Genomic DNA, 17,280 nt, shown 5'->3' on the forward strand with positions numbered 1-17,280 from the left:
GACAAACAAACCACAAATAGACACAGCCACACAGATATACAGTGAAACTTTCACACTAAGCAAAAGACTCATGATGAAAGAATATGTGCATGTGCTGGGTGATTTCGTTTATAGTTACCTTAAAATAGGGACTAGTAAACTGACAGAGATCAGAGGGCAGCTGGGGAGTCCAAGAGGGTGACAACAACAACACAAGGGACTTAGAAACTTCTGTATTTTGTTTCATGTGCCCTCAGGAGTTGCATGGATATATACAACTGTCAAAGTTTTTTTAACTTAAAACCTACGTTGTTTTTTCTGAATAAATCAAGCCTCCAATGTAAAATAAGACTACAGTCCCTATTGTTTTGCGTTATCTGAATAATGCAAGCCTTACCAGGCAGTTTCTTCTTATTGAATAACATCATCCCACTGGGTTTTCACCACAGTACAAGCGCTGGCCTACATTTGAAAAAGAGAGAGAGAGAGAAGCACACCTTAGTATTTGAAAGATGTCCAGTATCTTTACATTAACCTTCTTCAACCGTGTTTCTACACAAATTTAGATGGCATGTTGCTGGTATAATAAAAAAATAATAAGTTGAGTTTAACATGCATAAATCTAACCAGATAATCATAATTCTTTGCCATAAAAAATGTGCTTGTATTATAAATGTATTGAGAACCAGAAAACCGTATTTCCAAGTGAAGGCTTTGGGAGCACTGCTTCTCTGTGTCCTCCTTCTGCCCTCTCTGCCCTCATGCCTCATCTCCTCTCCCCTACAGCCCAGAAAGACTCAGAAGTTAGAATCCCTCCTCCCTAGGGCAGGTCACAGAACCCAGAGCCACTTCCCCTCAAGTCTGGTCATACTGTCCCTAAACACTCCAATCACATTTCTATACAGAACGGTCTGTGAATAAATCCTCTGACACATTTTTAACTCAAGGTCATAAGACCCCACCACCCCATTCCCTAAAGGATCTACTCCCACAGCCTAGAAGAAGAAATGTCACAAATAAAAGTCAAGAAGAATCTGGACTTACAGCCCCCTCCACTGCATCATCTTTCGGTGGCTCAGACCTTTTCTGTCCAATCACAGAGCTGCATGACCCTCTCTGCTTCACTGAAGTTGCCCATGAAAGTGGATGGTTCACCCTGAATCTTTCTTTGGGTCTTCATTCTCAAGGATCCGGTGTCATCTGTGACACCACCAAAGTCCATAGCATTTCCTCATTCCTGTTAATTTGCCTCAGTGTTGGTTTTTCTCAGAGTCGAATATATTATTACTTCATAGTGAAACTTTGAACTTCCCAATAAAGACCTATGGCTACCCCAGGTAAGCATATATATGCACTGGATTCAGTGTTAAATTAAAATCAATTCTTCTAATTCATCCCAATCATCAGCAACTGGAATCTCTTGGGGCTGTGCAAGCATCTGCCTTTCACTGGAATGTACTTGATAATTCCTCCCCACAGCCTGAGCAGGTACCTGCTCCTGAATGAGGGAGCTACATGTAACAGGGAATCATTGACCAGGCTGCAACTAAGAGCAATCCAAAATTTTCCACTTACTTATTCATACATGTGATCTTCTCCCGGTTGTTACCCAAAACACTAAAATAATACCATCATTTTCTTTTTATCAGGAGAAAATGCACCAACAAATTACACAACCATGATAACCCATGGAAATGTGCACAGGCAGCTTTGCAAGCACATGACAGAGCAAGCAGACTTATGAAATTAGTGATATTCTTTTGGTTATAAAGAAAGATGATGTATCTGCCCAGAGAAGGTATATGCAGAGGTTCTAAGTGTATTTAAAGAAATTTTGTGTGGTCAGCCACCTAGACACCAAATAAGGGGAAGGATGGTGTATTTGGCTTAGCAGTTACAAGAAAAGACATTTAAAAGGAAGTGCATCAACACCCACAGTTCTAATATGGATCCCTCAGTGTCCAAAACTCCGGAAACCATCAATTTGTTTTCTTGTTATCACCCTTGATGTGCCTGACAAAAAGAGACACTGCAAAACTGATGAGTCTAAGAGGGAAGGTTGGTTATTGCTGCTATGTGCTACCAGAAGCAGAAGCAGGAGTAATTCTCAAATATAACCTATCAGAAACTCCCCCATTGCCTCTTGAACACCTTCCATGCCATCAGCTACAAGGCTGCCCACTCGCTACCCACATCCCTGTCTAGGCAGTGAGGGATACCTAGGACATTTTGGCTGACCACAGACCATTCTTCCTCTGTGGTTATCCTCACAGGTCTGTCTTGGCCCAGACTTGGGAAGTCATAGGCCAGAGTTCACATAAAAACTACAGACCACTTCATTAAAGGGGAATGGTGTCATTTCATGTCATGTCATGACCCTGCTAAGAAACCCAGAACAGCTCACATTAGCCTTAGGGAAGAAAATTTAACATGACAGTTGAGGCCTCGTCTCTGCCCATGTTTCTTACCTGGTTTCTCCTTCCTCCTTCACTGCCCCCAAACTTCTTTTCACTCCTTGTGTCTGAACTTCAGAAATACTCAGTTTATTTTCCATTTGGAGACCTTTACCAATCCTCTTACCAATATTTAAAGCCATGTAACTACAGCCCCACCTTTTCGACTCATATATCAACTCATATGACACTTCCTCCAAGAGACCTTCAGTGACCCTCTGAAATCAGAGGTGGGGTCACTTCCTACATGTTCCACAAAACCTGACACTGTTCATCTCAGAGTCGATGGCACTCTAGACTCTATTTGTCTACCTTATCAGTCTTCTCATTACTTTACAAACTCCAGTAGGACAGGAACCTCCTCATCTGATCCATAGTTGTGTCCCTGACATCTGACACATGCCTGGCTCACAGTCCTACTCAATGTGTCTACTGAGTATAAATGCATGATGCCTTCTGTTTCCCTAGGCAATGAAGCATGGACACGCAGGAGCTAGAAGACCCTCCTCTTTTAGTGACTATCCTTTCTAAGACTCAAGCACCAGAACAGCTTCCACCTGCCATCCCTGTTTGGGGTTCCTGAGGTTTTAGTGGTATTTTAGCTCTCTTGCTGGGCCCTGTCCTTCTATACACCACCATCTCCTAAACACCCTCACTGCAGTTGAGGAGGAACACTTAGGAACAAGCGTTTGGTGTTAAGGCAAATTGAAGAGCAGGAGAAAGAAGTGAGAAGTGGCCAGATCTCGGAGGGTGAAATGGGGCACTGCAGCTAAAAGATGATTCACTTATTGGTAAATTTGTTCTTTGACAACAGCATAAATGTGTGTAGAACATTTGGTTGACTCTCACCCGCAACTTTCCCTTATCTCCTTCTCACCCCTGCCATCCTCCCTTCCTGTCCCCTTCCCTTCTCCCCTCCTCCCCTCCTTCTCATGGCCATGCTTCTTTTTTCTTGTGAATCTCTGGTTTTAACCAGGGGCATCTGTGTAGTCACAGGTTTGGCACTGTTACAGCCTGGTGGTCTCGCTGTTGGGAACACAACTGAAGGTAATGACTATCTCCAATAGGACACAAAGGATATTTTTTATGTAAGCCTTCCCTGTGGGAAAATGAGACAAAAGCAGTCCTCACCCATGAAAGATTTTCTTCTTATTTCTTTATTTATTTATCTATTTTGATTCAGAGCCGGAAGACCTGTCACTTGCTATATATCCCAGGCCAGCCTCAAACTCACAGCAGCCCACCTGCCTCAGCTTTCTAGTTGCTGGGATTACAGGTATTTCTACCATATACAGCTTTTTCATTGTCACTTCTTTGTTTCACAAGAGAGTCACCAAAAAGGGGTCAGAGCAGAGATTAAATGGTGTTTGCAGGGAGAACACATGAAACCTATCAGGACGGCATCTGGTACTTCTGGTGGCCCCATCTGGCCAGAAGAGGGAGGCTAATCAACAAGTCTAAGCCAACTTGTTAAGACATGAAAATTCTCTCTAGGGAATAAATCAGCATGTTCTGTTTTCATGGGACCAATCACTTATTGGTTTGTTAGACAGGGCAGAGAAAAACACTGACTGATAACCAGTGTTAAAGATGAAGCTAAATGCATTTGGGGACTGTAAAACAAACTATGGTAAAATGGCCATGTAACTTTTCTTTTATTTTAGATCTTTCTGCACATTCCTCTCATTTCCAAAAACTCCCAGAGGATAAGGCTTGAAAGAATGCCGTATCACTCCTAGATTTCTTTATTTCATACCACTCTTAGGTTTTCACTTTCAACTTGTCACTACCCACTACTAAAGTGTCTTTGGAGCCATTTATTTTGAAGATACTGAACTTTAAACATTCTTAAATTTACAGAAGTATTTTCTATTCCATAACTCGAGTATAACATCATCATTGCTGCATGAATTAAACTACTTCTGTATGATTTCTAGAAACTTTTTTTCTAAATAGCAATCTTACTCAAAGGCTTTCTAATCTCTAAAACAATACAATGAGAAAAGAAAAAATTTACTTTAAAGCCCCCATTCCTACCAATCCAGTCTTTTCCTTGTAACAATCAATGGTCATGCAAGCATGTTTTATGGAAGATTGGGGCCACTGCAGCAGATTTCTGTCAAAATTGAAAGAAATAAGATTTCCCTCAATACCACATTAAAATGCCTATAACACTCTTCCTATTCCTCACCAAAATGTTCTCATCCTTAAATGTTCTTCCTTGTCTGGGGTAAGGGTGTTTAGGAGATATTGGTGTATAGAAGGATGGAGGCCGGCAAGAGAGATGAAACACCTTCATTCTCTTTTGGTAATGTGTGTGTGTGTGTGTGTGTGTGTGTGTGTGTGTGTGTGTGTGTGTGTGTGTGTGTTTGTTTATGCACATGAGTATGAATGTAGCATGGTGCACTTGTGGACATCATAGGACATCCTCTGGTGCTGGTCCTGGCCTTCCATCTTGACTGATGCAGGGACTCTTATCCACCACTGCATTAACTATGCTAGCTGGGCTGCCTTCACCCTCTGTCTTCCCATAGGAACACTGGAACTACAGGTACATACCACCACCCCAGGCTTCCTGTGAGCTCTGAGGATTCAAACTCACGTCCCCTTGTTTACACAGCAAGCGCTTTAGCCACTGAACCAGCAAACCAGCCCAAGGCTTTTTTTTTTCTGTTCTTGCACAGTTATCAACCCTCCAAAATTCCCTACATGACACTTGTTCCACCTCAGAGGGTGTCAGAGTAAAGAAAAGTCATCTTTTGTTGAACTTTGGATCACTAGATGTTTGAATGAACACAATCAGGTGACAGAAGTTTGTGAGAAATAAACTCTAGTCCTAGAAGTAGGAACTTGAAATTCTGAAATCCAGCCACTTATAAACCACTGGGTAAATGAGAGTAACATAAGTATGTTCCCCTTTTTAAAACTACCCTAAATCATAGAAATAAAATGTATTTTATTGTGGGATAGATTATGTCTTACCCTTGGCTTATCTCATATAAAGGTTCCCTCCTGCAGAAGCTCTAGAAACATAGAAATGATTTATAGATGAATAGGCAATAGCTAGACAGATTAGAATAGATAAATACCCCAGTAGATATCAGTAGATAAGTAGATGATTGATAAATAGGTGGCATATAGATAGATGATTGATAGAGATACGTATGTAGATAGAAGATGAATTTAGACAGCTAACTCAAACAGATAACTGGAGATAGAGAGATAGTAGATGGAAGATTGATATCAGTAGGTACACATGTATATATACATATGAGTGAAAGAAAGAGAAGCAGGAAAATAGAGTAGAAAGGTAACATGTATATGTATATTCATTTAAAAATTAAGTAAGTATATTTTTTAAAAACTCAAAGTTTCACTTGCAAAAATATTTTCCTTCTTTGACATATATGCTTTTTTTTTTAAACCCTGAGCTGTACCGCTAGCCCTTCTCTTTCCATTTCAAGTTCAGGTTTTGAATCTTGGTCACAAATAAAGAAATCAAAGGGAGATGCCAACTGATGCAGAGGAAAAGACTTCTTAACTGAAATGATGACTAAACAAGACACCTAGGAAGGCATCTGTGTGGAAGGAGGGAGTCTTGTCCATATTGCTGTTGGAAAAGGAGGTCTCCCCTCAAGGTAAAATGGGCACGCCTGGGTTCAGGTGACTTTAATTAGCTTAAAGCACGGAGTCACCTGAACCCAGGCTGTAAGGATTAAACTGGAAATTCCTTCTAATGATGGGTGTCCATTCAGCAATTAGGTTATTACAGGCAATTCCCTTGCTCCAAATCCACACTCACCAAGCAACCTGCTGGTAATAAATCGCTTTCCCCCAGAAGCCTGCCTACAGGGAAAGAACACACTAGTCATGCTAAAGTGAACATCTGGTCCTCTCAGTGGTTGTATTACATGTTTTAAACTAATAAATTGCCATTCTTGCTGTGTATCTTTCAAGTCCTGAACTAGTGTTTGTCTGCTTCTGGTGTCCTACTAAAGTGTTGTGCAAAGTCCACAAGACAAAAGGTCTTTTCTGGCCATAAGTGGCCAGTCTGTTTGGAGCCAGGAGGCAGGTGTTTAGAAGCTTGTCCTCTGATGTCTGAGACTCTTGCTTTTCCTACTGTGTGACTACAAAGCCAGGGTGAATCTCAGTAAGCCTTGGTCTGATGGACCTAGAGAAAAGTCAAGTGAGGCCACCTGGTTCCTAAGATTTAACCTCTGAGTCAGGAACTTGGATTCCACACTGGCTTCCTCCTCCTGTTAATCGGAAGTTCCTGCCCCAAATGTGCTCCCCTCCCACTTACTCCTCTCCAGCCCACTCCCCAGCCTCTCTCCTTTCAAATCTCTCAATTTCCTCTACTTGTTTCCCTAGGTTTTCTTCCTCTTGTTCCTTAGGTGGTTTGTATCCCAGGTGTGTACTTGGGTGAACCTTGAAAATCTACCTTCAGGCAGTAAGGCCTGAAGCTGGAAAACTAGGAGGATGGGTGAAGGAACAAGCCTTTTCTTCTCACCGCCTCCTCACTAGCTGTCTCTTGTCTCCCTCAGGCCCCAGACTCCCAGAGCTTAGAAGCAAAAGTCTCACAGATCCTCTCTCCCATAGAAAGAAGGCCTGGCCATCAAGCTGTAGTCAACCTTGCCAGCTCAAGGACCCCCAGTACCAGGAAGGGAGGGAGAGAGGGAGGGAGGAAGGGAGGGAGGGAGGGAGGGAGGGAGGGAGGGAGGGAGGGAGGGAGGGAGGGAGGGAGAGGGAAGGGGAAGGAAGTGTGGCCTACACCTTGAATCTCAGCACAGGGCATGGCAGGTTGATTTCTGTGAGTTCAAGGCCAGTTTAGCCCACATAACAACATCCAGGCTACTTGAGCTACATAGTAAGACTCTGTCTCAAAAAAAAAAAAAAGAAAGAAAGAAGGAAAAAAAGGAAGGAAGGAAAGAGAGAGGGAAGGAGGGAGGGAGGAAGGGAGGAATGGAGGAGGGAAGGCAGGAAGGAAGGAAGGAAGGGAGGAAGGAAGGAATGGAGGAGGGAAGGCAGGAAGGAAGGAAGGAAGGGAGGAAGGAAGGAAGGAAGGAAGGAAGGAAGGAAGGAAGGAAGGAAGGAAGGAAGGAAGGAAGGAAGGGGAGAAAATGTTTTACTTCAAATATTAATCATCTACTAATGAAAACTTCTGTGTGACTGCACATGAACAAAATACTCATGTGCTCAAGCACACATACACACAAAGTCTCCCAAGGCACAAAACATCACTTGTTCCATTTTTAAAGATTTATTCATACAATATCAAACAATATAAAACACTTTAGTAAATAGGGCTGCTCAAAATCTCTCTGAGTTCTCATCTCCAGTGGAGACTGGCATGCAACCACATCTGAGAGAAGGGCAGGCTCATGGGCACAGGCATTTGTACCCCACATCAACCCCTGTATTTCCTCATCCTGTTCTTAAAATACTTCAATCCCCAGGCAACTCTTCTCACCAGCTTCTTTTTTTCTTCAAACAGCTCGCTGCTAACCTGAGACCTGAAACACTTTCATGTCTATGAGCAAAACAGCGAAAGGATCAATTTTTCTCTTCAAACAGATTCTAGCACTGGAAATCTATCCCTGGAGCCTCAGAAACACAGGCCAGTGTGAACATACATCTGAAGTACGAATTAATCATAGAATAAACAGGACCTCAAGCTGTGCAGAAGAAACCTGCTAGCAAACACTCCAGAGCCAAGAAGTTCTGTATGCTGCTCCCATTTAACACTTAGATGTGATGCTCACAGAATAAAAATCCGAAATTTCAATCACAAAGAAAAGAGAATGTCCTATCCCTTATCCACAACTAATTGACCCCAAAATTATTTCTAGGACAAGACAAATAACACAATATTTTCTTAAACCTCAACCACACAGACAAAAAACAGCAAAACAGGAATTTGAAAGAAAGTCTCAACTAGCCCAGAGCAAAACTCCATTTGGTCTCCTTAATCGCAGAGTGGTCCCCACCTACTCACCTCAATCTGGGCCTAACCTTCTCCCCTAAGAAAGGGTTTTCCCAGCCTTGTGGACGGATCAACTAAGGTGAGCACACCAGTGCACAGGCAGGGATGGACCAAAAGCTCCAGGACTTAGAGAAAACAAACTGACTCTCTGGGGGCATCCTAGAAAAGCTCAACTCACAGAAAGAAAAAAATTGACCGCTTACCAATACCACAACCGGAAGCTGCTGGGTAACAACCGAATCAACAGTCTTCAAGAAAGGATGTTGTCACTTTGTCACTTCAAGAGAGCAGCACCCCACTGCTGGGGAAGTGGGGGAGCAGGTGCCAGAGCACTCCCTGGAAAGAGTGTGAGCTCTGAGGAGCATCTCCTCCTACAGTTGCCTGCTACCACAGCCAGGCAGAACTGCTTAAAACAAAAGGGGACTCCCAAGAGACTGCAACTGGAGGATGGCTTCCTCTGTGGCAACCAGTGCCTCTAGGTGGGTGTGATGGATGCGTGCCAGCTAGCTACCTGTCTGCTTGCTTGACTCAGGAAGATAAGACAGCATCTCTGGAGTTCCCACCTGTTTCCTAGAGATTAAGGAACCAGCAAGGGGGGGGGGGGGGGTGTTGTTCACCAGTCACAAAGGGAGTTGGCTCTCTCAGGGATGGAAGCCAAGTATGAACAAGCAACATCTGAGGCACAGGGCAATTCTTCTTTCTCATCACCCCTAGTTTCAGGGCAGGGCACAGGACGCCAGCATTAACCCTTATATCTGGTTCATAGCATGAGATCTTAATTTTTCAGTTTGGAATCATTCTTTGAGGGATTCTATTTATTAAGTAGAATTAAATGAAAACAGTATTTCAGGGTTTCTTTTTTCCGATATAGCCCTCCAACTCACAGAGATTTACCTATCTCTACTTCCTGGGTGCTGGGATTAAAAGTGTGCACCATAACGGATAGCGTGTGACTATCTTCTTTTCTACATAATTTTTTAAATTGCATACATGAGTACTGTGTTGCATCATTTTCACCCCTCCATCTCTCCCTTCAGTTCCTTCTGTGCCCCTCACTCTTTCTCAAGTTCATGATCTCTTCTTCCTTAATTATTATTATTATTGGTGTGTGTGTGTATGTGTGTGTGTGTGTATACTCGCATTAATACAACCTGCTGAGTCTATTTAGTGTTGCTCATATGTGTTTGTGTTTAGAACTGATCACTTGGGACTAGATAACCTATCAGGCAGCTTGTCCCTGGAGAAGACAGAAACTTCGTCTCTCATCGGCCATTAATTGTTGGTAGCTTTTTATCTAGGGGTGGGGTATTGTGAGATTTTGCCATCCACCCTGGCATGCCCACTATTGCTGTCATTGTGCAGGTCGTGTTTAGACAGCCATACTGTTGAGGGAAGCCTGCAGCTTCCCTGTCATGTATAGAAGACAATCTTGCAACAGATGTCCAGGTCCTTTGGCTCGTGCAATCTTTCTATCCCTTCTTCTGCAATGTCCCCTTAGCCTTCCGTGTAATGATTGTATTGTAGATGTCTCAATTGGGGTTGGGCACCCCCATTCAGTTCCCTACATTTTGACCAGCTGTGGATTTCTGTGGTGGTGCCCACGTGATGAAAAATAAAGGTGTTTTTTGATGAGAAATGAGAGCTACACTTGTCGTGGATATAAGGATACATTATAATGCAGTTGGGAATTGTGCTGGTTTTGGAATGTGGTATCAGTAGGTTCTCCTGTAGGGTCCATGACCTCACCACTCATGGGTAGTTATCCAGATTTACAGCATCAAGTATGAACTCCCTCCTACTGAGTGGTCCTTAAATCCAATTAGATGGCTGTTGTCTATATCCAATATGTAAGTGCCATTGGGTATACTGCCATGCTGGTCTGTTCTTATGGTTCCCAGGATTTACAATTAGGTAAGACTATTAATTGCTTTTCTCCTTTGGCATCATGCACAGCATCTTTGTCTACTATGAGAGCCAGTCCTCAGGGAGGAGGCTACCAAGTCAGCCCCAGCTTGATTCCTCCTATTTCTATGTGTGAAATATGCAATGTCTTCAGACCTTATTGCTCTGACTATTTTTAAAGGGGAGGTGTGGTTCCTTTTCAACATACCTTAAGACATTCAAGAAGTTTCCCACAAATTGCATCAGATTTTCCAGTTAAACACAGGAACCAAGTATGCTTAATCATATCTCCATAACCATCAATCCCTTATGCTTCAATAACCTTGGTACTCAAGCTACACAAAGACAAAAATAAGAAAGAGAGCTTCAGAACAATATCCCTCATGAACATTAATGCAAAAATACTGGAAACTCAGATCCAAGAATACATCAGAAAACTCATCCACCATGATCAAGAGGGCTTTATTCCAGGGATGCAGGGATAGTTCAACATATGAAAATCCATCAATGTAATCCACCATATAAACAAGCTGAGAAACAAAAATCACATGATCATCTCACTAGATGCTGAAAAATTCTTTGACAAAATCCAACACCCCTTCATGATAAAGGTCTTGGAGAGATGCAGGATAACAGGAACTTACCTTAACATAATAAAAGCTATATACAGCAAACCAACAGCCAACATCAAACTAAATAGACAGAAACTCAACGTGATTCCTCTAAAATCAGGAACAAGACAAGACTGTCCACTCTCTCCATACCTTTTCAATATTGTCCTAGAAGTTCTAGCTAGAGCAATATGACAACAAAAGGAGATCAAGGGGATACAAATTGGAAAGGAAGAGGTCAAACTTTCACTATTTGCAGATGATATGATAGTTTACATAAGTGACCAAAAAAAAAACTCTACCAGGGAACTCTTACAGCTCATAAACACCTTCAGCAATGTGGCAGGATACAAGATTCAACTCAAGAAAATCAGTAGCCCTACTATATGCAGACGATAAAAGGGCTGAGAAAGAAATCAAAGAAACATTGCCCTTTACAATTACCATAAACAACATAAAACACCTTGGGGTAATGCTAACCAAACAAGTGAAAGACCTGTATCTCAAGAACTTTGAACCTTTAAAGAAAGAAATTAAGAAGACACCAGAAAATGGAAAGATCTCCCATGCTCATGGATAGGTAGGATCAACATAGTAAAAATGGTAATCTTACTGAAATATACAGATTTAACACAATCCCCATTAAAATCCCACCACAATTCTTCACAGACCTTGAAAGAACAATTCTCAACTTTATATGGAAAAAAAGACCCAGGATAGCCAAAACAACCCTGTTCAACAAGGCAACATCCAGAGGCATCACCATCCCTGACTTCAAGCTCTATTATAGAGCTATAGTCCTGAAAACAGCTTGGCATTGGCACAAAAATAGACACGTAGACAAATGGAATTGAATTGCAAACCCTGATATTAACCCACACACATATGAATACTTGGTTTTTGACAAAGAAGCTAAAATTATACAATGGAAAAAAGACAGCATCTTCAACAAATGGTGCTGGCATAACTGGATGCAGGCATGTAGAAGACTGCAGATAGACCCATGTCTATCACCATGCACAAAACTGAAGTCCAGATGGATTAAAGACCTCAATATAGATCTAGTCACACTGAACCTGTTAGAAGAGAAAGTGGGAGGTACCCTTGAACAAACTGGTACAGGAGACCACTTCCTGAGCATAACAGCAGTAGTACAGACACTGAGATCGACAATTAATAAATGGGACCTTGAGAGGTGAGAAGCTTCTGCAAGGCAAAGGACACAGTCAACAAGACTAAAAGGCAGCCCACAGAATGGGAAAAGATATTTACTAATCCCACATCTGACAGAGGGCTGATCTCCAAAATCTACAAAGAGCTCAAGAAGCAAGTCTCCAAAGCACCAAAGGATCCAATTAAAAAGTGGGCTACAGAACTAAATAGAGAATTCTCAATAGAGAAGACTAAAATGGCTGAGAGACACTTAAGAAAGTGCTCAATATCAGGGAAATGCAAATCAAAACAACTCTGAGATACCATCTCACTCCTGTCAGAATGACTAAAATCAAAAACACCAGTGACAGTTTATGCTAGAGAGGATGTGGAGAAAAGCGAGCACTCCTCCACTGCTGGTGGGAGTGCCAACTCATACAGCCACTTTGGAAATCAGTATCGAGATTCGTCAGAAAAATGGGAATCAGTCTACCACAAGATCTAGCAATTCCATTCTTAGGCATATATCCAAAAGATGCCCATTCATACAACAAGGACATCTGTTCCACTATGTTCATAGCAGCATTATTTGTAATAGCCAGAACCTGGAAGCAACCTGGATGCCCCTCAACTGAAGAGTGGATAGAGAAAAATGTGGTACGTTTACACAATGGAGTACTATTCAGTGGAACAAAAAAAAATACAATCTTGAAATTTGCAAGCAAGTGGATGGCACTAGAAGAAACAATCTTGAGTAAGGTAACCCAGTCACAAAAAGAGAAACACAGTATGTACTCACTCATATATGAATTTTAGACATGAATCAGGGAATTGCCAGTCTACAATCCCACTGCCAGAGAGTCTGGGAAACAGGAAGAACCCTAAGAGAGATGTACATGGTACCCCAGAGAAGGTGGAATGAGGCAAGACCTCCTGAGCAGATTGGGAGCACGGGGGTGGTGCAGGGGAAAGGGAGCCAGAAAAAAGAGAGAGAGAGAAGAGGAGGGGAGAGGAGGACATGGGGGAGCAGGAAAGATGAGTTGGGGGAAGATTAGAGGAGAGCAGGATGAGATACCATAATAGAGGGAGCCATTCTAGGTTTGAGGGGAAATCTGGCACTAGTGAGAACTCCAGAGATCTACAAGGATGACACCAACTGGCAAACTAAGCAGTAGTGGAGAGACTACTTTAAATGCCCCCTCCCTAATAATGATTTTGACGACTATCATACCATCCCAGAACCTCCATCCAGTGACAGATGGAAGCAGAGGCAGACACCCACAGCTAAACACTGAACTAAACTCCTGGAACCCAAGCTGGGTGTTGGTGGCACATGCCTTTAATCCCAGCACTCGGGAGGCAGAGTTCCAGGACAGCCTCCAAAACAATACAGAGAACCCCTGTCTCAAAAAAAAACTCCTGGAATCCAGTGACAGAGAGGGAGGAGTGATGAGCAAAGGGGTCAAGACTGGGCTGGTGAAACCCAGACAAATAGCTGATCTGAACAAGAGGGAAATCTAGGACTCCAGACTAATGACTGAGAGGCCAGCAAATAGTGAGTTTGATTTCTTCTTTTCCAATTTGTATCCCCTTGATCTCCTTTGTTGTCTTATTGCTCTACCTAGAACTTTAAGTACCTATATTAAATAGATATGAAGAGAGTGGACAGTCTTCTCTTGTTCCTGATTTCAGTGCTTTAGGTTTCTCTCTGTTTACTTTGATGTTGGCTATTGGCTTGCTGTATATTGCCTTTATTATGTTTAGATATGTTCCTTGTATCCCTGCTCTCTCCAAGACTTTTATCATGAAGGGATATTGAATTTTGTCAAAGGCTTTTTCAGCATCTAGTTCTTGGATTTGTTTTGCCAGTATTTTATTGAGTTTTTTGCATCCATGTTCATGAGGGAGATTGGTCTGTAATCCTTTATCTTAGTTGTATCTTTGTGTGGTTTGGGTATCAGGATAATTGTAACCTCATAAAAAGAGTTTGGCAATGTTCCTCCTGTTTCTATTGTGTGAAACAATTTGAAGAGTGTTGGTATTAGCTCTTCTTTGAATTTCTGGTAAAATTCTGCACTGAAACCATTTGGCCCTGGGCTCTTTTTGGTTGGGAGACTTTTGATGACTTTCTATCTCCATGGGGGTTATAGGTCTATTTAATTTGTTTATCTGGTCTTGATTTAATTTTGGTATGTGGTACTTATCCAGAAAATTGTCCATTTCCAATTTTGTGGAGTACAGGTTTTAGAATTATGACCTGATAATTCTCTGGATTTCCTCAGTGTTGTTACGTCCCCCTTTTCATTTCTGATTTTGTTAATTTTTATATTCTCTCTGTGTCTTTCAGTTAGTTTAAATAAAGGTTTGTCTATCTTGTTGATTTTTTCAAAGAACCAACTCTTCAGTTTATTGATTCTTTGTATTGTTCACTTTGTTTCTATTTTATTGATTTCAGCCCTCAATTTGATTATTTCCTGGCTTCTACTCCTCCCGGGTGAGTTTGCTTCTTTTTGTTCTAGAGGTTTCAGTTGTTCTGTTAATTCACAAGTGTGGGATTTTTCCAATTTCTTCATGTGGGTACTTAGTACTATGAACTTACTCTTATCACTGATTTCAAAGTGTCCCGTAAGTTTGGGTATGTTGTGTGGTCATTTTTCATTGAATTTTAGTAAATGTTTAATTTCTTTCTTTATTTCTTCCTTGACCCCATGGTAATTCAGTTGAGAACTGTTCAATTTCCTTGAGTTTTTAGGGTTTATGTAATTAGTGTTGTTAAATTCTAACTTTAAGCCATGGTGATCCGATAAGATACAGGGCATTATTTCCATTTTTTTGTATCTGTTGAATATATCTTTTGTGCCTTTGAGCTGGATTCTCCTTCTTCTATCCCTATTATTCTTAGGCTTGGTCTTTTCATAGTGTCCAAGATTTCCTGATCACTCCTCCAAGTGCAGGTGGGGTGAGTCTGAGACTCAGGTGTTTAGATAGTTTCTGGCAGCTGCAGCACTGATGCTGTCTCCTGGCACACCCAGAGGCATTTCTTCCGATAGTTTCTGGAAGCCACTGCTGTTGATGCCTCCAAGCTTCTCACTGCTAATGTTCTCTCTCTCTCTCTCTCTCTCTCTCTCTCTCTCTCTCTCTCTCTCTCTCTCTCTCCTAAATCTAAAATCTATCCTTTTTTTTCAGTATTGTGTATGGTCTGGTATGGTATGCTAGACTAAAATTCACTGTCTTAGTTACTTTTCTATTGCTGTGAAGAGATACCATGACCAAGACAACTCACAAAAGAACGTTAATTGGGGATTACCGTTTCAGAGGATGAATTCATGATCATCATGGGGGAGCATGGAAGTGGGCAGGCGAGCCTGATGCTAAAGCAGCAACTTAGAGCTCACATGGGATCCACAGACATGAAGCAGAGAAAGCACACTGGGAATGGCATGGTCTTTTGAAACATCAAAGACTCTCCACCCCAACAAGGCCACACCTCCTAATCGTTCCCAAACAGTTCCACCAACTGGGGACCAAGTCTTCAACTATATTAGCCTGGGAGGGGGGGCATTCTCATTCAAGTCACCACATTCACTAAGAGAAAATGTAACCCAAAACAACATCAGCCAATTCTCTTAACAATAAATTTCTACTGCTGGGTTGATCTTTTGTGAAACACAATGTAAGGTCTCCTTACATTGGGTGATATAAACTGACCAACTACTGTATGAAAGGATGAACAGCTGAATCTTACTTACTATTTAATTCAAATAAAAAAGAATAAGAGAATGAAAACATAAGACATCTCTTTTACAGCTATGAATAGGAGCATAAGCGGTTCCTATTCTATTAAATTTTCAGGACTCAAAATGAAACTAAAAATAACATAGGCCTACCAATTTGGGAAAATTAACATGGAATGATTTAAAATAATTAAAAAGGCTTCCCAAATCTCTGGATGTTTAAAAACCCTCACTAGGGAACAATGAATCTGGCCCTTTCTCAGGGGCTCTCATCCCTTCAGTGCCTGAGCAACAAACAGAATGTGAAGCGAAGGCTTCTTGTTATGTAGCCCACTCCCTAGACCCAGGTGAGCGCATTCAGCTTTCCCCTTGAGGTGTGCTCTGTGCCCCAGACCAGATGACACAGTTTTAAACCAGACAGCCCAACCCCAAGCCAGACAGCTGGTAAAGTCATCCACTCCACAGGATGGATCCTGAAACAGACTGAGGGCAACAGAACATGAAGCACTTCCCAGTACGGTGCACCATCCGGGTATTCAGTGTCTTCTCTGCACATGAGCACCCAGGAGAGAACCTGAACCATAATCTTATGAACCAACATCATAGGATTTCCTTCCTGCCACAACATTGCTTGCCAGAAAAAAAGATGGGAGGACTGGATCCAAGTTTAGAGCTCTGAGAGTCCTTGCTATCTCAGGACCATTAAGATGAGGATAGTCAGGCAACCCTTTAACACACTCACACACACACCACACACACACTCACCACACACACTCACACAACCCACCACACACACAACTCACCACACACACACTCACCACACACACACTCACACACTCACACACTCACCACACACTTACACACTCACCACACTCACACACATGCACACTCACACACTTACTACACACACTCACCACACACACACATGCAGGCACAGACACACACATGCAGGCACAGACACACATGCACACACATGCACACACACATTCACACACACTCACACGCACTCACCACACACATGCACACTCACACACACATGTATGCACACACACTAACACACACACTCATGCATGAACACTCACACTCACCAAACACACACCACACACATACACACTCACCACACACACACTTACCACACACATACACACTCACCACACACACACACACACATGCACTAGTTTCTCTTTAGCAGACTATGATCCCAGAAAGAGGACCAGAGTCAAATAACTTTAACAGAAGTTAACAAAGCTCTCCTCTTGGGCCTTTTGGCGTGCCTGACAATTAGGTATAAAAAATCCCTGCCCCATCACAGGGAACTAGGAAAGAGCAGGGGCAACTTCATGTTCAAAAGAAATGGCTAATCAGAATATATCTCCCAGACATTCTCTGCATTCTTCACTTGGTTATCCCAAGCCAAGTTCTGTCTGGTGTAGAAGAAACTCAAAGTAATAGAATTGATGTTATAA

At 42.1% G+C, this 17,280-nt stretch overlaps 1 protein-coding gene across 1 annotated transcript in view; it reads right to left on the reverse strand.

The window, feature by feature from the left end:
* Positions 1-8,550, reverse strand: part of Atp8b4 (ATPase phospholipid transporting 8B4 (putative)) — a 177,856-nt gene extending 169,306 nt beyond the window's left edge. The window contains exons 1-2 of the mRNA XM_021226305.2: positions 8,428-8,550; positions 377-441 (exon numbers count right to left, since the gene is read on the reverse strand). Of these exons, the coding sequence (XP_021081964.2) occupies positions 377-407 (31 nt within the window). The 5' untranslated portion in view covers positions 408-441; positions 8,428-8,550. The remainder of the gene's footprint in view (positions 1-376; positions 442-8,427) is intronic.
* Between the last annotated feature and the right edge of the window lie 8,730 nt (positions 8,551-17,280).

Source organism: Mesocricetus auratus, unplaced genomic scaffold (genome assembly GCF_017639785.1).
Source record: "Mesocricetus auratus isolate SY011 unplaced genomic scaffold, BCM_Maur_2.0 Super-Scaffold_100004, whole genome shotgun sequence".
Taxonomy (NCBI): domain Eukaryota; kingdom Metazoa; phylum Chordata; class Mammalia; order Rodentia; family Cricetidae; genus Mesocricetus; species Mesocricetus auratus.